The following is a 24,262-nucleotide window of genomic DNA, read 5'->3' on the forward strand; positions in this document are numbered from 1 at the left end:
GGAAAGACTGCCCAAATTAGCAGAAGGAAAAACAGTAACTTGGAGATTCCCTGTGCTTACAAAAGAGAAAACCAGCAGCATCAGTAATCTCTCTAACCAGTAGAAACTTGCATCTGCTGTGTTAACATTTCATACTGTGTCATTTACAGCACTGACTGTATATCCACGTACCCATTTATCATGCATTTGTATATTATCAACCCAAAGAATGTTGAGAAAATAGCTGGAGTTACAGTTAATATAAAATCAGTGCATAATAGAGCAACTCAATATATAAAATCGGTGCATAGTAGAGTAAGTCAACATTTCGGCGTTGTATAAGCATGAATTGGGACTGCACAGAGCACACAGTGGATCACTAGAAATTAAAGTAATGTTGTTTACAAGGAAAATCATTAGCCAACAAGATACATTGGCTCATTGTCATCATTTATTGATGGCATATGCGAAGTCATGATCTTACAGTCAGTCCTGGGATGTTCTTTAAATAGAGTTATCTTCATAAATTATTCTGTCCCATGTAATGCAGATTTACAGACCTGATTAAATAACTAAGTAAATAAAACTAAGCTACTGTAGCTCATGCAAAAGAAGAAGAAAATGAGGGGCAAAACAGGCCTTCTGAGGTAGCTGTGGGTAATTTTGTTGGAATCTAAGTCAGCATTTTCCTTTCTTTATAGAAGGATTTGTCCTGGAAGGAAAATAGTGGTTGAATGTCTAGAGTGGGATAGAGGGGAGAAGAAAGATAAGGAGCTTGGGAAGCACATAACCTTTCCATCTTCTTTTTCTAAATCCCTGTATTACAGCAGTTACTATGTGTACCCATTATTAAGGTGGTAGAATAGTTCCTCTTATAACATCCCATTTTCAGTCACTAAGTGAAGCATCCCCCTTGTGGACTGACTATTTCTATGTTTAGGCCAGTTCCAAGGTGACTTTTTTGGAAAGCTGGAGCAAAATCCCTTTAGCCATTTTAAGGTGCAGGAGGATGAAAAACAGTTATTTAATTTTAAAATATCATTGCAACATGGGTCATTAGTAGAGTGACCAGATGTCCCATTTTTATAGGGACAGTCCCGTTTTTTCACGGTTGCTATCTGATCACCGTAGTCATTAGGAAGAGGTTGGGGGTGGGGGGAGCTAAAGGGAGGGAGCAATAGATGTAGTTTCTGTTATCTTTCTCAATGATACTAACAATCTCTAAGATGCTCAGGTCCCTGTAACCCTCTGGTTGCATTATATTCATTTCTGTACTACCTATTTTTAAATTAACCAGGACACATTGCACACTTCTTCTTAATCCCCTGAGACCTTGTACACATTCCAAGTTTGCCTGCTATGGTTTGCTTTTGATAAACGTACTGAAGACTTCAGAGATGTATCCACGAACTACACAGCTCCTTTTCCCTCTAAGACTTTTGTTGTGTACTGAACACAGTACAGTAAATAAACTTTATTCAGAGTATCATGCAAACCACCCCTGTTTCTAGTCTGTCTAATTTTAAACTGATTACAGCACCTTCCTGATTCTGCCATTTTTGGAGATTTTCTCTCACTACATTTCCCATCTTCCCCATTATTAATTTCTATGGGGACAAAATTGGTCCTAAAATTGTGACATCTCATTAGTTACACTCTTCTGCGCATCTGAACTGTTACCATTCATAATTGTTAGCGTCTGTTTGATTTTCATGCCTGTTCACCCTCCAACTCAGAGCAACTCCCATCTTCACAGCTACTGACTGTCTACCATAGTCTTTTGTGTGGTTCTTTACTAAATGCTCTTCTTAAAATCCACATAAATAATGTTTATAATTTCTCCTATCAACATTTTCTTTGTTACTACATCCATAAATCTTGTCCAGTTTTTGGACATGATCTGTTTCTTTAAAAACCCACACTGTTGTTTTTTTTGTAAATCCTAGCAAATCTGTTCATCTCTCTTAACTAACAAGCAGGAAACAAGCTCCCTTATGGACCCTTTCACAGTTTATTTTTTTTCTCTTCCTGTGCCTTTGAAATCATTTTTTAAAATATGTTATGGCTCATATATTTCATGAGTGTACAGAATGACTAGCTTTCAGATAAAAGGGTTTTGAAGACCACCTTTAAACTCAATTAATACAAAATGGGGAATAACTGGCTAGGTAGTGATATGCTGAAAAAGGATCTGGGGGTTATAGTGGGTCACAAATTGAATATCAGTCAGCAATGTGATGCAGCTGTGAAAAAGGCAAATATCATTCTGGGATGTGTTAATAGGAGTGTGATATGGAAGGTAATTGTCCAGCTCTACTTGGCTGTGGTGAGGCCTCAGCTGAAGTACTGTGTGCAATTCTGGGTGCCACACTTTAGGAAAGATGTGGACAAATTGGAAAGAGTCCAGAAGAGAACAACATAAATGATAAAAGGTTTAGAAAACCTGACCTATGAGAAAAGGTTAAAAAAAAATCTGGGCATGTTTAGTCTTGAGAAGAAAGACTGATGTGGGGACTTGATGATAGTCTTCGGATATATTAAGGACTGTTATAAAGAGGTCGATGATCAATTGTTCTTCATGTGCACTGAAGGCAGGACAAGAAGTAATGGGCTTAATCTGCAGCAAGGGAGATGTAGGTTAGATATTAAGAAAAACCTAACTATAAGGATAGTTAAGCACTGCACTGGAATAGGCTTCCAAGAGAGGCTGTGGAATCCCTATCCCTGGATGTTTTTAAGAACAGGTTAGACAAACACCTGTCAAGGATGGTCTAGGTTTACGTGGCCCTGCCTCAGTGTAGGGGGCTGGACTAGATGACTTCTCAAGGTCCCATCCCACCCCACATTTTTATGATTCTATATGAAGAAAAGTTGCTGAGTGGCTTTAAGAGTGTATTATAGTCCTCTGGTTTATAATATGTAAATCCTGAGCCTGCACACAGTTAAGAATCTGTTTAACTGTATATATGAACAGCCCATTGTCTTCTGTGTAACGTTATGCATGTGCATAAGTATTTGAAGGATCAGGGTCTTAAGTAAATTAATCTAAGACTGATTCCTTGCCTCTCAGCTGCTTTGAACCTCTTTACCAAAACTGATTTAGCAGGAAAATTCTCTTCTTTCAGACTAGATCAAATGATTTTTCCAATGTAGGCTGTTTTTCTTATTGATAGCTCAAGGTTTTTTGTTTTAAAAGCTCAGCTCATTAAAGTTAAATTTATTCAATTACGTTAACTTACATAGTGGCATTATGCCAGTTTGCTGGGGTGGTTTATTTTGGCAACATTAACCGCCCTTAGTACATTGATGAAGTTTTGCTTAGAAAATTCACCGTAAGATTTGAAGGTGGTCCAGCTTAATGGTGGGACAAGAATGGGAGTGGGAGCTGGAGAGAGAATGACTCCCCAGGTGCTTTGTCATCACATTAATAGGATCCTTTTCATGCTGTGTGTGTAGACTGAAAGTGCTTTCTGTATTAACTGTTCAAAAAACAACAGGGAATGATTGTAGTTCCTAAAAAGGATCTTGAAAGAAGCTTAACAACCTGAATGGTTCTCTCTTTTAACGCAGTTCACACACAAAGGGGTGAGGGGGGGAAGCTCCAGGGTCAGAAATAGATGTTAGATTCATGGCACAACAAAAGTAAACCAACACCATTAACCCTTTTATCTGCCTGAAAGAGCTTTACAATCAGTATGGAGAAAGATGTCCTGTTCTTCCCTAAGAGGAAATTGTATAAAAAGAGCATACATAGTATGTCAAGTGTTTTCTATTCACAGGGGTTACTGAAACTGTTTTAAGGGGAACCTGGAAAAGATCTGTGTCATTGAACTCGGACATAAAAATACAGGGTGTTTTGTTTGGTTGTTTTCCATCATCTCTGGGACAATATGCCTGAGTATTACCAGTTACAAAAGAGAGTCTGCCACGATGAGGCAGAGAATCAATTGCTTGGTATTATTGCTTATTTTTGATTGAACTGAAAGAAGAGTCTAATGATGTATGTATAGTATATGTGAGGTTAACCTGTAGGGATATCGACATTGTATATGAACACGGTGGCCAAATTCTACTCTGACTCGCACTGAAGTCAGTCGGGTTGCACAGAGCGGCATTTGGCCCATTGTTAAAAGTAACCTCCTGTATGTAGATTTCTTGGGCTTGCTCCCAGTCAAGCTGTGCCCATTTACCCAAGCTGCAGATCTGACCCTTTATCCTCCCCTCTCCTGTACAGAGTGAGTGTGGGTGGTAGAGAGAGAGAGGAATGCCAATTGCATGTCATACGTATATTGTAGGGAATGAGCTACTTGGAAGAACGTCGCTTGGTGCACCGTGATCTGGCTGCCAGGAATGTCCTTGTGAAGACTCCTCAACATGTGAAGATCACTGACTTTGGACTGGCAAAACTGCTTGGTGCTGAGGAAAAAGAGTACCATGCAGAAGGAGGCAAAGTAAGAAGTAACAGAGAACCATCTTTATGTGTTTCATTGGATGTAGATATTTGCACTTGTGTATGAATCTTCATTTTAAAAATGAGACAAACAGGGTGGGATTTTCAAAAGTGCTCAGCATTGGCTTAATTCTGTTCCATTGTAGCCATTGGGAGTCCATTGACTTTAATGCAAGCAGATTAGCCCCTTTAGTGAAAACAGAGGTAGGCCAATGATGAGCCCTTTTGAAAATCTCCACCCATAATGTCTTGGAAAAGGCAAGACGAACTTAAAAAAAAAGGGCAAGGCTGAATTCTGTCATGTAGACAACACCAAATGATGTGTAGCTTATGAACAGAAAGGGAATACTATATATTTATATATGAAGAAGGGCCTGTCAGATCTCATTCAACACCCCTGTTTGAGAGAATATGCTCTAATAAGAAATTCAACAGAAGCTGCTTGTGAATATTGCAGAGAAAATAAATGGAAACCATCTGATCTCCGATCAGTCTTCGCTGTACAGCCTGGGATTGGATTTGTGCCCTGATCTGATATGAGATGTTTAAACAAAAAAAATCTTATAAAAGTTCAACTGTTAAGAATTTTGTAAAACTGAGTAATCAGCGATATTTGTACTAAAAAGCAAAATATTATCCAAGTTCCCAGACTCGGAGTGACAAATCAAAACAATGATAATTGATCCCTGCAAAACTCAAGTTGCTTGCTGTACATCTCAGATTTTCTGCCTATGGTCAAATTATTGGTATAAACAACTCTGTATAAACAATTGGTATAAACAATATTGTTCCTAGATTTGAGGTAGGTGTCTTATGGCTTAACTGAATCTTCCTAGGTTCCTATCAAATGGATGGCTTTGGAGTCCATTTTACACAGAATCTACACCCATCAAAGTGATGTCTGGAGTTATGGTGAGTCTAAAAATGTGATCATGATTTTAGATAGGTGAGAACAATTGTAAGATTTGTTAGGGACACTACACAGCCAATTTTTCTCCAGAAATTCAGTCATCCTTTTATGATACTTATAACAGGGTCTTAATACCAAAATGTTGGGAAGAATAAATATTAATGATGGGCCAAATCTTGAGCTTCTTAATGAAGCAAAATTCCCATTGATTTGAATAGGTAATGAGATTTTGTCCTTGAAAGAGACACAGTCAAATTGTTTTTAATCAAATATACACATTTTGGGGGGACAGGGAGGTGCATGTTCTTTGGAGAAGTTGTGCAGGTATACTTCCCAAACTGCACAATGTTAAAAGTAACCAACCTCCCTAAAAAGTAGCATGATAACGGGAGGTCAGCATAGCTAAGCTAAAAGCTAAAACCATTGTGGCAGATTGACAGATTGTGTAATTTGGGCCAAATGGTCTGCTGACGTAAATCAGCACATCTGTTGTCTTCAGTGGAACTACGCTGATTTACACCAACTAACAATGGCTAGAAGTAATTACCTTCCTGAGTCCATGAGCAAACAAGTTACACAGTGACTAAGTAGAGTTCACAGTATTCCATAGGGAATACATTTAAAAGGTTGATAGACTCATAGCCTTTGAACTAGAATATACAGAGACTATTGCAATTGAATAGGTAAAATATTAGTTTCCCAGAAAATAGCATGTTTAAGGTAGGCTGAATTTTGGGCTTGAATGCCCATTACATTGGCCCATAGGTGTTTGAATCAATATTTGATTAAAAAAGAAATGATGTTGTATGGTCATTTAAAACTCCATAAAGTCAGGTTGTTAGGACACCAATCTCCTTTATGTAGGAATATACACTAATTGTTTTTTTACTGAGATCAGACCTGAGAATTCATTGTATACATGCTTCCTGGAGTAAGCCAACCTCTAATTTAGGGGAGTTAGGAAGAAATTTTCCCTGGGAGCAGGTAATTTCATAACGGCCGTAGCACTGTTTCTTTCACCTTTCTGTGAAGTGCTTGGAGATAGGAATTTGCATACTTGATCAGACCCAAGGTCTTTTTAGTCTACCTATGTTCCTATTAATCCACTTAAATACATTTTCTTCACGTCCAAATTCCTATTTTAGGGCCCATGCAAATGGACAGCATGATGTAATGGCTACAGCATGGAATAGGTGACGTGCTGAAAGAAAATATCTTCCTGCAGTTAATTTAGGAAAACCTTCAAAGAGAGGAGATATTATTTTACCTCCAAAGAGATTATTTAAAACAATAACAAAACTTTTATTTAAAAAAAAAACACTTTGTGGGTTAGAATCAGTAATTAGCAACCTAATACCTTTCTGTTGTGAGGAGGTGAAGTCATGAAGTAGAGTTGAACATTGAGATTTTACTTTCTGTAAAATCATAAAAGAAAGAAAGAAAAGGCCTGATTATTTCAAATTGTAACTCAGACCTCATTAAAATAGCTACATCTGTAAGAGGGAACATTTTCTTCCTCCATGAACAGTTGGCAAGTGAATAAACAATGATGGCCCCTTTAGTGAGCCTTAGCAGCTCTAAAACAAAGGTTAATGCTTCCACTCTCTCTCTTATACATGCTGTTCCTAGGCCAAACAGACCAGGTCTGCTGTGCTTTGGGAAAATCATGAATCCTTGCTGACCTGATGAGACTCTAACATTGTCCCTTTCTTCTACTCTTCAGGTGTCACTGTTTGGGAATTAATGACATTTGGATCAAAACCGTATGATGGCATCCCAGCCAGTGAAATTTCATCTGTCTTGGAGAAGGGCGAGCGTTTGCCTCAGCCTCCTATCTGTACTATTGATGTCTACATGATCATGGTCAAATGTGAGTTCAGTTCTTGTACATGTCCATATAGTTCATATTAGTAAGAAGGAAAATGGTTCTAGTTATGGAACATTTGCATGCAATGCTGTATTCCTGAGATTCACAGGAAAACATACCTATGTGTTATAGAAGAGTAACATCACTGTGGTATGTTCAGATATCTCATGCTTCAGACAAGAAAGCAAATTTTTCTTTAACTAAAGCTCACACTCCAAATTCTCATTTCTCATCATTGTGGTGGTGAGCATGGTATAAAAATTTAGATTAAATTTAGATTACACCAGTGTAAATCCAGACTAACAGTGGAATTACTCCAGAATTACTCCAGTGTTGCTGAGGTCAGAATATAGCCCCAGGTTTCCAATTTTGCACACTGACTCATCAGTCCTGACTTCTCTTCCTGTGTTTTCATTTCATTCAATAACAAACACAATAGGAAAAAATGTCTGAGAACCGCAGACAATCACAATATTAGTGGCTGCACATGAAGACTTTGAGCCAGGATCCTGAGCTTCATAACTGGTCTGACCCCCAATTTTTTATTACTTATACTCAGACACAGTCATTATAATAAATGCACAGGAGCTAGCAGATTTGGTAAAGCAAGTTTCTGCGGCATTGGTTCCATGTCCTTATTACTGTAAGTACATTAGAAGACATTCACAAGCAGCCCACTAGGTGGCGTTTAAACACTTCCTTCGATAAAATGTACAAAGTCCTCAATGACGTTAAACTTTTCTTTGGCTCAAAGAATTTACTTCAACTAATGTTATGGTTTTAGGAGTCTCTGAATACATACTTCTTACTACTAATAACAACAATAAATCACTCGTCCAAAAAGAGTTAGTCTGCTAAAATGAGATCTTGACAGATCTAATGGACAAACTAGCTGATTTCACAAATAGCTCGCTGATTTCACAACCTCCCTTAGTGCATGGTAATGAAGCATTTATACACATGCTATGCAGAAAAAGCACTGACAATGATACTTCACTGGAATTCACAATATTTCCTGATTTAGTGTAGTTCTAGAAATATTAAGCAGCAAGTTAAGACAGGTCTGTGGTTGAATACTGATAGAGATTCTACTCAATTCGGGAGTAGGAGGGATAATAACAGAAAATGTGGGAATGGCAGAGGTGCTTAAAGTCTTCTTTGTTTCGGTTTTCACCAAGAAGGTTGGCAGTGATTGGACGTCTAACATAGCGAATGTGAGTGAAAATGAGGTAGGATCAGAGGCTAAAATAGGAAAAGAACAAGTTTAAAATTACTTAGGTTAGATCTCTTCAAGTCACCAGGGCCTGATGAAATGCATCCTAGAATACTTAAGGAGCTGACTGAGGAGCTATATGAGCCATTAGCGATTATCTTAGAAAAGTCATGGAAGACGGAGAGATTGCAGACTACTGGAAAAGGGCAAATATAGTGCCCATCTATAAGAAGGGAAATAAGGACAACCTGGGGAATTACAGACCAGTCAGCTTAACTTCTGTACCTGGAAAGATAATGGAGCAAATAATTAAGCAATCAGTTTGCAAACATCTAGAAGATAATAAGGTGATAAGTAACAGTCAGCTTGGATTTGTCAAGAACAAATCATGTCAAACCAACTTGATAACTTTCTTTGACAGGATAACAAGCCTTGTGGATGGGGGGAAGCGGTAGACATGATATATCTTGACTTTAGTAAAGCTGTTGATACTGTCTCACATGACCTTCTCATAAACAAACTAGCGAAGTACAATCTAGATGAAGTTACTATAAGGTAGATGCAAAACTGATTAGAAAACCATTCCCAGAGAATAATTATCAGTGGTTCGCAGTCATGCTGGAAGGGCATAACGAGTGGGGTCCCTCAGAGATCAGTTCTGGGTCCGGTTCTGTTCAATATCTTCATCAATGATTTAGAAGAAGAGCTCTGTGTAAACTTAACTTGTCCCTTCCACCAACAGAAGTTGGTCCAATAAAAGATATTACCTCACCCAGCTTGTCTCTTTCAAAACCTGGGACCAGCATGGCTACAACAACACTGCAAATAACGATTAGTAAGAAGATAGATAGATATGTTTATCAGTGATTTAGATAATGGCATAGAGAGTTTGCGGATGATACCAAGCTGGAAGGGGTTGCAAGTGTGGTGGAGGATAGGATTAAAGTTCCCAATGATCTGGACAAACTGGAGAAATGGTCTAAAGTAAATAGCATGAAATTCAATAAGGACAAATGCAAAGTACTCTACTTAGGAAAGAACAGTCAGTTGCACACATACAAAATGGGAAATGACTGCCTAGGAAGGAGTACTGTGGAAAGGGATCTGGGGGTCATAGTGGACCATATGCTAAATATGAGTCAACAGCGTAACACTGTTGCAAAAAAAGCAAACATTATTCTGGGATGTATTAGCAGGAGTGTTGTAAGTAAGGGCAGGTCTGCACTTAGGGCGGGGGTCGAACTAGGGTACGCAAGTTCAGCTACGTGAATAGCGTAGCTGAACTCGAAGTACCCTAGTTCGAACTACTTACCCGTCCAGACGCCGCGGGATCAAAGTCCGCGGCTCCAAGGTCGACTCTGCCACCGCCGTTTGCAGTGGTGGAGTACTGGAGTCGACCGGAGCGCGCGGGGAGTTTGAACTATCGCGTCCAGATTAGACGCGATAGTTCGAACTCCGAGAAGTCAAACTCACCGCATCAACCCGGCAGGTAAGTGTAGACTAGCCCTAAGACACGACAAGTAATTCTTCTGCTCTACTCCATGCTGATTAGGCCTCAGCTGGAGTATTGTGTTCAGTTCTGGGCACCACATTTCAGGAAAGATATGGACAAATAGGAGAAAGTCCAGAGAAGAGCAATAAAATTAATAAAAGGTCTAGAAAGCATGACCTATGAGGGAAGATAAAAAAAAAATTGGTTTGTTTAGTCTGGAAAAGAGAAGACTGAGAGGGGACATGATAACAGTTTTGTAAGGTTGTTACAAGGAGGAGGGAGAAAAAAATTTGTTCTTAACTCTTGAGGATAGGACAAGAAGCAATGGGCTTAAGTTGCAGCAAGGGAGGTGTAGGTTGGACATTACGAAAAACTTCCTAACTGTCAGAGTGGTTAAGCACTGGAATAAATTGCCTGGGGAAGTTGTGGAATCTCCATCATTGGAGATTTTTAAAAGCAGATTAGACAAACACCTGTCAGGGATGGTCTAGATAATACTTAATCCTGCCTTGAGTGCAAGGGACTGGACTAGATGACCTCTCGAGGTCCCTTCCAGTCCTATGATTCAATGAGATCTGAAATACAATTTTACTGGTAAAAGATCAGCCAAATAAAGACACACACTTCTAATCTCAAAAGAAATCTAAACATGAGTTTCTACCAAAGGGCCCATTGAAGCCAGTGGGAGTTTTACCAACTATAATGGGATCAGGCCCAATATTGTATTTAGTAATGAAGACTGTAGAAACACTTAAAGGAAACCTTAACTGAATTTAAAAAAAAAAATGTCAATTTAGAAAGACAAAACTAATAAAATGTGCAAAATAATCACTACATCAAATTATAAATAAAGATCTAAACCAATAAAATATTAAACATTAAAATATGTATAAAATTAACTTAATATTATATATTAAAACCTGTTTTCAATCTAATGGGCCAGTTTCTGCCCTAGTGTAAATCACTATAGAGCCATTGACTTCATTTAGAATAATTAGCAATGAAGAACGATGCTGCCCCTCCATACAGAAGTTAGGGCAGAGGAAACTCATCTCACCACTGGAGCCAACTGTAAATTGAGTTTTCTTTCAAAGTTTTTATAAAGCAAAGTGTATTGGTTTTAAAGGTACGTGACAATATTCAACCCGCAGCTCAATTAACCAGCATGTTTTTTAAAATGAATTGACATTACTTTACAACAGCAATCATATTTCAGATTCCTCATTTACCGCAATGGTGAGATAAATTTCTTGAATGGGCTGGAGTATCTGAGCAAAGTGGAAGCCATTATTGCAGAAACAAGAATTCAGTAAACCACAGGGAGACATGCATTCAACTCCATGCTCCAATGAATATTTAAGGATTTAGACAAAGTGGAATAGCTTCAACAGGAGAGACTGAGCGCAAACCACCCTACAATAGTCGATAACCTAGTGGTTAGGATGCTCACTGGGAGAGTAAGATCTGAGTTTGTCACTACTCCAGAGTGGGGATTCAAACCTGGGTGTTTCACCTCCCAATCCAGTGCCCTAACTACCAGATTAAAGGTGACTTGCATATTCATTTTCTTTCTTTCCTTTCTTCCATCTTTCTTTCTTTCTTTCCACTCATCCCGTCCTCTGAAGTTGGTTCCTGGCCAAAACTGATAGCGTTAGATCAGCTGAAACTCCATTTTTCAACTAATCAACTTTTTGTCCCAGAAAGTCTGCCCAGTTCTGTTAGCCTATCTGTAGGATGCTGTGCATAGGAGATGATTAAAAATCAACACTTACTCATGGGGCCCTGTTCCGGTCTCAGTTACCCAGGTGATTTCCAAGAGAGTTGCACCCGTGTAAATGATAACAAAATTGGTGCACTAGAGGCAAATCCAGATACCGTCACCAGGCCAGGTACTGGTCAGATATATAGGGCAATGGGGGAGAGCAATCGTCCCCACACCATTGTGGAGTGGCTGTGAAGCTGACATAGACTTCACAGATCTGCCACGTGGAATGGGGGTATGTCAGGGCCTGCATAGCATTGGATCCCCTCCCTGTCTCCTGGTTCACCACTCCCTGCCCTATCCTGTGGGCTGTTATGTAGTGAGCTTGTGTGGAGCAGGGCTCCTGACTTTTAGGAGGACTATGCAAGCAGGAGTTAAAAGAGGGTACTCCCTGCATGTTGATGCTAAGCAGGAATCTTTCTACCATGTCTTTTATTTTTTTGGTCTTGCAAGAAGAGCAGGGGGTATTGTTCTTAAATGCCAAAAAGGAACAAAGAATAGAGTCTAACAAAAAGCTGATGTGAATGGATTTCTATTTGTTATGGTTTGATGTAACAGATTCACATGTACCAAGCACAATACAGTTCCTATCCTTTACATCTTATTTTAAAACTCTCTTCAGGTTTAATATCTAAGATCATTTGATTTGTGCTTTGTTTTCCATACTGTCCCTTCAGGCTGGATGATAGATGCAGACAGTCGCCCCAAGTTTCGTGAGCTGATATCAGAATTCTCCAAAATGGCTCGAGACCCTCAGCGCTATCTTGTTATACAGGTATTGATCAGTTTGTTTTACCAGGCAACCAAGATGTCAAATGGTCACTTAGAAAGATGCCCAGGGGAAATAACAGCAAATATGAAATAATACACATGGTATGCTCACAGATGAACAAGCTAAGGAGTTCAACGATTCCATGACCAAATCTCAAAAGAAACTGGACAACATGAACATCAACAATATAGTCTCATGCTACTTTTTTCAGTTAAAGAAAACGGTAACACTGTTCTAGTCCATTTCCAAGTTGTTGCAGTAAATACTTTAGCATATTACCATTTGCTTAAAAATAAAGAACAGAACAAAAAATAAATATGGATTGTGCTCTTCAGAACATTTGCTAACATTTAATGTGGAAAGAAGGGCTACTTAAGAGAACAGCAGCAGTAGCAGCAGAAATCTCAAATAGCCTCTCAGTTTATGGTGGAAAAAGGCAGGAAAGCTGTTAGTCTGTTTTGTGGAATTATTGAGAGATTTCACAAAGGTAACATTCAATAACATCATAACAAGATTGAAAAATGTATTTTATTGAATTTACATCATGCCCCCGTTTTAAAGTCTGATATACTGCAACCTGACAGGGCTAGAAACACATAGTTGGGCCCATACAAACGCTTTCAGGACCAGTAAATTTTTCCACACATGTGGCCTGGTTCAGGATTATTATCATTCCAGAAAGGAAGTTAAAAAACAGATACTCTAGACATAGGCCTAACCAGAAACATCAGGTCTAGATTCCCCCTGAATTTACATCCAGGTCTAAATTTTGCAGCATAGGCCCATCTCCAGAACATTTGTTTTTTTCCAGAGAGAAAGCTGCTTTGCTGTAGCGCAGGCAGGATGGTGTCCAGCAAGCTGCTCTTACTGTGGTTTGGTTCACAGGGAGATGAAAGAATGCACTTGCCAAGCCCTACGGACTCCAAGTTTTATCGGACCTTGATGGAAGAGGAGGACATGGAGGACATTGTTGATGCAGATGAGTACCTCATTCCACACCAGGGATTTTTCAACAGCCCCTCCACATCCCGGACTCCCCTCTTGAGTTCATTGGTATGATATTTCATCCACGTTCACAGACCTAACTGTTTAGAATTAGTCATTTCCCAGGTCAGACAATATTTTTCTCTTTTTAAAATATCTTTTCTCTCTCTCTTTTGAAGAGTGCTACCAGCAACAATTCAGCCACAACCTGCATTGATAGAAATGGGGTAAGTAAGTGTGAGCAGCTACTGTTAAAAGTATCTCATCCCTGTGTTAATGCCGTGAACTGAATTAAAGAATCAAGTCTTGATTTCGCAGAGATAGTGCCTCAATTTCATCACCTGATGTTGGCTTTCTCTTCCTCCCCACCTCTTTTATTTCTGCAGATACACATACCTGTATACACTAGCCTCTATGAAATAGTCTCTTCCATACTCGATTTCTTAACCTGTACCTTTAACCTAGCAGGGATGCCCCGTGAAGGATGACAGCTTTGTCCAGCGCTACAGTTCAGATCCAACTGGCATCTTCTTGGAAGACAGCATAGATGATGGCTTCCTGCCTGCTCCAGGTGAGTACATCTGCTAGGTGTCACCTGATCCTCAAGTTCATTCATTGATCAGCAACTTGGAATGCCATCTGCTTCTCTTTTAGATCTTTGAGGATTCTTGTTGATCTCTGGGTAATCATTTTCCTTCCCCTCCCTCAGCAAAGGAGGAGTCCTTCACATCCCTAAAGATCCCCACAATTTTTCGTCATTGGTCAATAAATGGGGGTGGGGAAATTGTGCAGAATTTTTCTTTTCATTTTTTCCTAGCTCTTCTCTGACAGCTTCTTGACCACATATCATCCACCATCACTGCCAATCAGATTTCTACTTTTTGTTGTGGGTGCCTTATCAAGGATTTTTTTTCCTTTTTCTACTAATCAGACATTTCAGAAAGTCTCTTCTAAGAACTCGTTAGTCCTCTTCATTGTTTTTATTGTTATTACTGTTTTACTGCTTTCCAAACAGAAATATACTCAAGCAGAATGGATGGCACAATGAATTACACAGTGTTGCTAACCACAGTCTCACATGTATAGTAGTTTGCTGGAACCAGAACTGGTTGACTTAAAAGATCAGTAAGAGTGTTACAAGGATGTTTTAATAAAACGATACACCTGCAATGCTTTGTCCTCAAAGAGTACCGCAGTTGAGTAAGGGAAAAAAACAGCATTGAGCATTGTATTAGTGGGATATGGGGTCTCAGTTACTGTTGGTCTTTTTATTTATTTATTTATTTATTTATTTTAGGCATTTCCATTATCTTTAAGTATTTCTCCAGATATATGGTTGCTCTCAGCTAAACTCCCTGGCTAAGATTTCAGAACACTCCATGGGGATTTAGGCAACACACTTCACTAAAAGCCATGGAAAATGTGTGGCTAAATTCCCGTGGCTGCTTTGATAGTCTGATTCCTTGAACCTTTGTTCAATGGAACTTCCTGCCTTTGGCTTAGTCTTGGAATCCTGAGGAAGATCCAAAAGACTTGTGGGCTGATGTGTGAAAAGATTGTTTCCACATGATTAAAAATACACGTCAGATCATTTAAAGGACTGCATTAGTTACGTATCTTAATTGCTTTTTTTCTTTCTTTTTAAATCTCAGAATATGTCAATCAGTCAATCCCCAAAAAACCATCGGTATTTGTAGTACAGAATCAAATCTACAACAACATCTCCTTCCCAGTAAACCCAAAGCCCTCTACAGCTTCAAGCTATCAGAATTCCCACAGTACAGCAGTTGACAACCCAGAGTATCTCAACACAAACCAGTCTCCTTTTGTCAAAACGGTTTTTGAGAGCTCCCCCTACTGGGACCAAACAGCCAATCACCAAATGAATCTGGACAATCCTGACTACCAACAGGACTACTTTCCTAAGGAAACTAAGCCTAATGGCATCTTTAAAGTTCCTGCAGCAGAAAATTCTGAATACTTAAGGGTAGCAGCACCAAAAAATGAATACATTGAAGCCTCAGCATGACCACAGAAAAACTCTCTCTTCTTGCAGTAATACAAACTAAAATCCAGATGAACAACCTGGCTGCTGCAGGATCAAGCTATGAACTGACAGAAGAGCAATTACAATTCACCTGACAGACACGCTTTTCCTTTCAAGCCGGTGGGCTGAATTCACCAAGCTCATTTTACTATATATTTTGGGCTTTTCCTTGTCCATCCACATACATAACGTAGGCACATACCGTACAACATGCATGCATGTTGGACTAGAGCAAGAACTTCCTGCAGATAAGAAATTGCAGATGCATTCCTTTTTGTTTTCAAATGGTAGCATTATAAAAAGCCATTTTGGGATTAACTGTAAGAATTCCTTTCTACAATGCATATTTTTATAAACATTTCTAATGGAATTTTTGGATCTTTTACAAGATGAGACGCTTGCTTGTTGTACTGTTATGTGACTCTCGGACCACCAGGGGGAAGAAAAAGCAATACATTATTAAATCCCCTGAGAAGAGGGTTTGTTTTTTTTTTTCTTTCAAACTCTTGAAAGTTGAATAGCTGTTCCAAATTATTGGATCTTAAATATTGACTTCATTTACTGTACTGGTACAAACAGAGGGGAAAATGAGTCGGAGAGAAGTGTGGAGATTCTGCTTCATGAAGTAGTTTTTAAAATGGAACAGGTTGGTGAAATTTTATAACCCACAGTGTATTTAGCACAAGGACTGGATGGCAGCACACATTACTTTACTGACCACTACTGTTGGAGACCAGCAGGAAGAACTCAGCACACAGAAGAGTTGTTTGTAAATGTTTATAAAATACTCACAAGTCTGTTTTCTGTATGTTGAATGCAAGCCTTTCTTTTTTCTATTCCATTAGGTAGCTCTAGATTTGTCAAATTACATTTTTAACAAAAACTTTAAAGATGTTGCTATGACTGAAAAATGAAGTGTCAGTTCCCTTTGTCTCAATTTCATTTGGACAGAATTTCCATAAAGAGCAAGGAAATGCAAAAGGTGTTAATTGGGTTATTTGTGAGAGAGCTTTGGGTTATTCTGGTGATCAGAATGCAGCTGCACTAAATTAAACGTGGCTAAGGCAAAAATGCAAAAAAATGCAACCTAAGGAAATGAGATTTTGTTGGTTTTTTTAAATAGCTCAGTCAAAAAACGTTTTTCCTGTATAAAAATTGCAAAGAAAAGGGGGGAAAATACAACGGTATACTCTGTTAAACTTGTGGCAGAATATTGCCAATTGCTGTATCATTGTGCGGGAATCTGTTGTCTCTTACACGACTACAGCTGCTGTATTAGGGTGGTCTTCTTTTATGCGAGGTATAAAGAAAATACAGAGATAATTTATCAAAGAGGAAAAAGAATAGTCTGAGGTGTTTGAATGCAGTTGCTTAGTTTACTCTTCTGAAATCAGGGGCTGGGAATGCCACAGGCTTCTTTGAAGTCCAAGCCTGGTTGTCTAATTGTCACAGTGGAATAGTCCAAATCAATATTTGGTTTAATAATAAATATACAATATATCTATTGTACATAAAACCATTGTAGCACAAAAAGTTACAGAGATTGGTTCTCTTTAAGTTGTGTGTAGTTTTTAAAACTCCTGCAGTTCTTTTAATACCTTTTGTTAACATTTTTGCTGTCTTCTTTGAAAGGAGTAGGAAAAAAATGGTTAAAGCATTTATTCAAAGAGTAATAGTAATATGGAGGCATCCCTCCACTGCCTTGCTGGAAGGAATATTTTAGCCAAATAGTTGGATCTGAAGCCAGATTTGAATCAAGCGATTTGCATGCTAAGAGCCATAATTAATAGTTAATCATTGGAAAATTACGTGATGACATAAAAACTCAAGTACAGAAAATATGTAACATTTATACTTCAGACATCAATGCAACCTATAGCATCAGGGAATGGTCAAATTTCACTCCTCCTCTGCTATGTTTGGAATACCGCAACGTAAATTCCAGTTGAAATATTGCATTTGAGTCCAGGATCAGGCCCAAAACCCTTAAAATGTTGTCATGGCAGGTTTGTTGGGGGTGAAGACTGGCAGTCTAAAATCTCTCATGTTAGATCAATGCAATGCAGGCTGTCATTGAAAACCAGTACACATATAATAACGCGTCTCTAACAGTACAGAGTCTGGAGCTGGAGCGCAAATGTGATCAATGTATTGTCATCCTCTTTGGGCACATCTCACTCACAATGATTGGAGCCCAGCCACAGCCTTACAGAGAATATGTAACAACTTGTATTATTTCCTTGTAACTAAAACATTGAAAAAAATTCTGCTCTCAAGTACAGTTTTCCTCCGATCTATACTTGTGTACCTGAGAGCAAAAGTTTGTCCCAATACCATGTTCAAAATGCGCCAGATACACACATGCTCACATAGACACACACAGTCATTTTAACAATCTTTTTTTTTTCCCCATTAACAAACTCACAAGGGGATTGTATGTTTGTCAAATGACTTTCCAACAGAAGTTATGGATCATTTACTAAGTCTACTACTCAAAGCAATACAGTACTACATCTTCTCCTACAGTCTTTCCAATGCTATTCCCAAAATGTTTCAGTGACATTTTTAGCTTTAAAAATGGTTATTAAAATAAAAAAAGTAGCACTATAAGTTACCAGCATTATGTAGCATGGAAACTATTTAATACAGATTAACCTCTCTACATTTTTAAATGGTTCCTGGAGGATTTTGTAACATGACCACCATGAAAGCCAATGAGAGTCACACAGCTATATCCTTTAAGAGTGTTTAAGAAATCTAAGGTTGAGTTCTCTTTTTTATTTATTGTTTAATGGAAAACATAGAGAGAATATGGGAGCCAGCTTCTGATGCAAGACTCTCTGTAATTTATGAACTATCCTAATTTATGTAGTACAGACTCTAGGTTTATGAACTAACAATATTTTTAAATAATTCTGATAAATGTGTCGTGATTTCCTAATAGGCAGCCCTAAGTTATTCAGACACCAGCAGAAAAGAAGGGCAATGAGCACATTAGCATATCAGTTCAGCTTCATTGTACCAAACCATTTCAATGCACTTAAAATAAGTAAATGTGTGATTTAAATTATCTGAATTTTTTTTTTTATTGGAGCACACGAATTGTGCAGCAGCAAAGATTCCACTTTATATTGTAGAGATCTAAACGAATCTATGGGAGTTATGCATCACTTTCACCTTTGTTGTGGAATCCTGATACGCTGCTGTTATACTGTATCCAGGATTATAACCCTTCTCCTTCTGCATCTCAGGCAATTTAGTCAGGCCTCTCTATAGCTGAGATAAAGGTGAACCATCTCGACTGGTAGTAGTCTAAAGTCCCGTATCCTTTCTGTGGGCAAGTCACTAGAGGGCAACAGTGAGCATATGCGCCTGTACACAGGCATAAAGGCAATGATAAATTACACTTCAAGATCTCTTACAGATCACCTCCCCTAGAGTGTGCTAGATTTCAGCTTAAATCGTACAGTTTCATATGATGACTATGAAACAGCTGTGTGTCACCACTCAGTGATCTACAGTAAAACAATCAAACAAACCTAAGTGGCCAGTGAAGTATCACAAAGCCCACGTAGCTTTATCTGTCCATAACCAGTTTGCTAGAAGATTTATGAATCTAGCCCCAGGATCCAACTGATATGAAACAGACTCTAGGTATAATTGAGCAATATTTCACTGGTATCCAAGTTGCTCACTTGTTTTTGTCAAACGAGGGTATTAGTTGCTGTGTTAGAATGGGATTTTGTGATTTTTTTGTATTATAGAGAAGGTCTGTATAACAAGAAATGGTTTTTTATTATATTTAAAGTGTGGTTACAGATGTATTGCTATATAAATTATTGCAGCACTAGAGTAGAACCTAATTATAACGTAGACTATATATATGTATATATTGCATTTTTCCTGGGCATTCAGAGTGGTCTCCATTATAAAGTGATCAGAGCTCCTCCAGTATAAAACTAGGAGAGTTGCTAAAGGGGGAATCTTCTTGCAATATCTGAGCAAAACTCAGATTCTCATTTTGAGTAGTTTGCAAGGAAATTAAAATTGCAAGTTGATTAATAATAAAGCAGCAGCAATTATGCCATTATGATTAAGAGTCTGTAGTCAGGTCCATTATAAAAGAGTTTCCCTAAATACTAATACATGATAGACCAGAACCATTTTAAAGGGTGGTCTGTCAGGAGTTGTGTGCATAAAATGTCTTTTTAAAAAATATGCCTGAATAGAGACAGACCCACCAGAGCACAACAGCTTTTAAAGGATCATAGACTCTCACAGGGGAAGGAGTTTTAAAATACTGCCTCTAATTTCTCACATAAAGAGGAGTGACTCTGAACAGTATTGTGTGTACTTACTTAATTGGCTGTAAATTGTTTTGTTTTGCACTGGGAAGGAGTTGGCTTGGGAAATTTGGAAAATGTTTCAATATATCATATAAAGTGAACTTTCTGCAGGGTCCGATGCCCTTGTCTCATTTCCAAGTGAAGTGAAATAACCTGATGAATTTCTTTGGTCAGAGCACGTTGGAATACATGGCACTCCTCAAGTTTTTTTAATCTTTAAGGTTGATTTGCTACTCCTTCCTATCCCATTCAGCTAATCTTTAGGGCCCTGAAGTGATAGATAGTATTGCATTTCCTCTAAAAGGAAACAGGCCTGCATGGGATAAGGAGGCTGTAGGCAGAATTATATAGAGGGACCATAGCCAGGGAATCTACACACAATACAGATCCACTAGCCCAAAATTTTCTTAGAGGGGAAGGCACAGCAGTCATTGCCTACTGCTTCAGCTCAGGATGATAGCAGCAATTATGAGTGGCTAAGCAGGTGCACTATGCCCTACCTGCTGATTGGGAGGAAAATCCTCTCAACCGTCACAAAGGTTTGGGGTTTTTTGTTTTTGTTTTTTTGTTTTGGTTTGGGGTTTTTTGGTGCAAAACCCATTTACTCAGGCTTTGTGCTACAAATGTGAACTTTATCCTATGCACAGAAGATCAAGTATGTGTATTCCAGATCCTATTTAACAGGACCACAGGACTTCAAATGATTCAAGCACTTCATACTGAGAAGTGCATGAGGTGTCCTCAGTCTGTCTGGTGATGAATAACTGAATGTCAATGAGATACTTTGCATTTCCTGACAGGCATTCATTTTTCAGATTAGAAGTTTAACATCTACTATAGCACACAAGCTGCTACCTCTTCACTGTCTGCTGGTAAAATTGCCCTAGCTTTTTCTTTTTTTCTTTTTCCTTTTTTTTTTAAAAAAAAAACAAACCACATTTCTCTGTGAGAAAACGCTTTAGTCAGGACAAAGTGAGAAAATGTATCTCTTTGTATCCCCCTTCCTGAAGAAAATGTACAGTAATGTAATTTTAAACTCTGTATAGTTATACTGCCAAGCGGGACACTTCACCCGAGTGTTTTGTAATGTTGTTGTTAAATCACCACTAAACGGGATTTTTATATTGAAATCCCATTTTTTTAGCTTTGCTCTCCCAATAAGTTTTGTTTCTCTCTGCTCTAACATATGCCTTTTAAAAGTCTTTTTAAAAAAAATAAAATAAGGAAAAAAAGATTTATAAAAAAGAAAAACAAGACACCTTTACGTAACTTTTTAAGTGCGTTGCATTAGGACCAAAGAGAGTGCGTCTTATTTTCTTGCTTTAAAGTAATAAATCAAAATGCCAATTGATCACCACTTCTACAGTTTCTTATTGGGGGTGGGGGAAATCATTGCCCCCTAATCTTGGAAAAGGATCTGCATTGAGCCCCACTGAAGTCACTGGGGCTCTTCATGAGAACAAGGATCTGCCCACAGAAATCCAACTGGAGCCATGCATAGCACGTGGGCCAAATCTGATATCTTTATTCAATTTTGACTTGTGGTCTGCTCAGTCAAAACTCTCGTTAAATTAAGGGGAGTTTGGACCAAATAGGGACTGACTGAAAACTGAACAAGGACTTCAGGTTTTGGAAGTGTCAGGAAAAAAAATGTGAGTGGAAAATAATGAAGTGATTGGATCACTGCTTTTCATCTGGGGAAGGTTGAAGGCAGATAAGACTGTCACTTTGCAAGCATGTTTTTGATTACATTATTTCTTTCAATATGGGGTGCGAACTAAAAGCATGAGATTTTCATGACTCACTTCTATCTCCCCACCATACGTTCTGCCTGCTTTGAACACTGCACAGGTTTCCAGGGCACCAGTATTTCCTTAAAACTTATGGACTGGGAATTATGGTTATAATTTCCAATTAATGGGAATGGGAATTAAGGTAACTTTGAGAGAAGGATGTAATATTATTTGGGTATAACACAGTTAAGAGTGAATGCAAACATTCAGTAGTGTTAAAGTCAAGGAAAGGGATTCTTTAAGAATGAATGAAACAATCTTCATTTGAAGTTGGCTGTCAAAAACCACATAATGCATTGAGCCATATCCTGGTCCCAACAAAGGCAGTGGCAAAGTGCCTGAAGCAAGGATTTTGGTCCTTTATGTTCTGATATATATATATATATATAGCCTCCCCACCACCACCACCTCATTGTTACCTCAGAGTAATTCATCCTCCTTATGAACAAGCTGAAAAATCAAAACCCCCAGCTCTGAACCTAACCAATAGCTTTATGAGGGATTTGTCCATATGTAGGTGTTACGGTACATGTTCTTAGCTCTCTCAGTGGTCCTGGAGCTTTTTCCAAAACATCCTTCTAATATCTTAGAATCTATCTGAAGGGTGAGAGCAGAGTGAGACTAATATTGAGTGTTTTAGAAAATCTCTCTCGCTATGCATCTAGTGCCCATTTTAGGCTGCTTTGTAATGATGCAATCAACTGAGAGTAATGTCTTGGTTATAGTAAACTATCAAGCAATATATCCATATAGAGAATACCTTTTAGCATTGTAAAGTTAATCAACTATGAAAGCACTATTTGTACAAATAAGAAATGCTGTCTTTTATACAGTTTAATGATTTATACTATTGATCGGAGATTGTTTGTATATTGAGTGATAAAAATAAGGTGTATATTATTCTTTCTTGTTTTTAATTTTTGGAGAACATTTATTTTAATATACTGTATCGTGTTTGTGGGGGAATAAGTCAGGTTGGCTGGTTTGTAGGGTGAATAGCCATGGAAGAGCTAATGATAAAAGTCTTTTATTGAGAGATTTTGAAAAGGTGTCACCATGGGGATTTAACCAGAGCTTACTGATCTTAATAACAAGGCGCCTTTCCTCTCTCTAGCACATTTATGCTGCTCTCATGCCCAGTGTTCACTATTGGAGTTTCATAGTGCAGTATGATACAACTAACAGTTTTGGGCATTGCAGCTGCTGTTTACCGAGGTGCTAGGGAAATGCACTCTTTGAAATGCACAGCAATGTCTCTCCTTAATTTTTACCACAAATGTAGCAACCAACTCAAAGCAAACCCTCAAGCTCAAATCCACAGGATATTTTGCTTTTGAGGCCCATGCTATTGCCCATTTATAAACCGTGTGCTATTTTTAAAAGTCCCTTCTTAAGCTTCTCTCTCCATCAGCATTAACAAAGCAAGAATCCATGGTAAGGGGATATATATACATAAAATAAAACTAAACTAAAAACTCACAAAAGACTTCAGTATGTAAGGGGGGGCGGAAATGACACCACAAAAATGCCTGGAAAAATAAATAAATAAAACTCACAAACTCCCCCCTCCCCCCCCGACTCCAGGCAACACAGTAAATAGTCATATGAAAAAAAGCAAACAATGAAATCTAGTTTTAATACATTCAGACGAACAACATGGAAGCACGAATGAGTAGGGTTGCAGAGAAGGGGAAACCATATCAGTGAGGGTCATAGCAGATGTAGGGTATTAATCCAAATGGTGGAACTCCCCGTTGAATTAAATGGGAGTTGCATACAAGGGTCAAGGGAAGCACATAGTCCTAAATGTAATGGAGCTTTCTATGAGGTATGTAGAAGAGAGAGAAAAGTTAGCCTGGGCTTCCTCTAGGAGTAAAATACATTGTGTAGCTGAGATGGTAAAAGGTCAGAGGAGTTAGAACTGGATACGTGAAGCACAAGATCAGTCTGGATAAGTCCCCATTATACTGATTGGTAAATTAGTAATTTTTTCTTTAGAGATGAACTTTGTACACAGAGAAAAAGCTACTCTAGCACCTTTCACCCAGCCCCTTCCATCACATAAGCTGCATGCTGAACCACCTTGACTTATTTTATGCAGAAAATTATGTAGTCTTAAAATTCATATAACTGGTTCTCGGATATGTTTAATGTATATTAATGCATGATATTTTTATTTTAATAAAAGTAATGAAATATGACTTTGCTATTTTGTAGTACTTTGTTCTTTCTAGAGATTAGAGCACTGCAAATCTGCAGATATCCACGAACCAGGTTTGCGGATCAGTTGCGGATACAAATTTTGTGTCCATGCAGGGCTCTAAGATGAGCAAGTCCAGATTTGGGGGAGGTTTCTTAATATACTCCAGTTTCCTTCCCAGGTTATAATAATGCTTTGCACTTCTGTAGCACTTTTCATATGAGGATCACTGCACAATTTACATACACTAATTTGCAGTACTGTAGCCAATGTTGGTGCTAAAGTATCAGAGAGACAAAGTGGGTGAGGTCATGTCTTTTATTGAACCAACTTCTCTTGGTGAAAGAGACAAGTTCATGAGCGTACACAGAACACTTTATTGATACTTATCAGAGAGCTGAAGAACAGCTCTGTGTAATCTCAAAAGCTTGTCTCTTTCGCCAACAG

At 38.4% G+C, this 24,262-nt stretch overlaps 1 protein-coding gene across 1 annotated transcript in view; it reads left to right on the forward strand.

The window, feature by feature from the left end:
• The window catches only part of EGFR (epidermal growth factor receptor), a 260,822-nt gene extending 237,006 nt beyond the window's left edge, over positions 1–23,816 (forward strand). Inside the window, exons 21-28 of the mRNA XM_045005882.1 lie at positions 4,275–4,430; positions 5,266–5,341; positions 7,063–7,209; positions 12,351–12,448; positions 13,331–13,498; positions 13,609–13,656; positions 13,898–14,000; positions 15,082–23,816. Coding sequence (XP_044861817.1) covers positions 4,275–4,430; positions 5,266–5,341; positions 7,063–7,209; positions 12,351–12,448; positions 13,331–13,498; positions 13,609–13,656; positions 13,898–14,000; positions 15,082–15,458 — 1,173 coding nt within the window. The 3' untranslated portion in view covers positions 15,459–23,816. The remainder of the gene's footprint in view (positions 1–4,274; positions 4,431–5,265; positions 5,342–7,062; positions 7,210–12,350; positions 12,449–13,330; positions 13,499–13,608; positions 13,657–13,897; positions 14,001–15,081) is intronic.
• The last annotated feature ends 446 nt before the right edge of the window (positions 23,817–24,262 follow it).

Source organism: Mauremys mutica, chromosome 2 (assembly GCF_020497125.1).
Source record: "Mauremys mutica isolate MM-2020 ecotype Southern chromosome 2, ASM2049712v1, whole genome shotgun sequence".
NCBI lineage: Eukaryota > Metazoa > Chordata > Testudines > Geoemydidae > Mauremys > Mauremys mutica.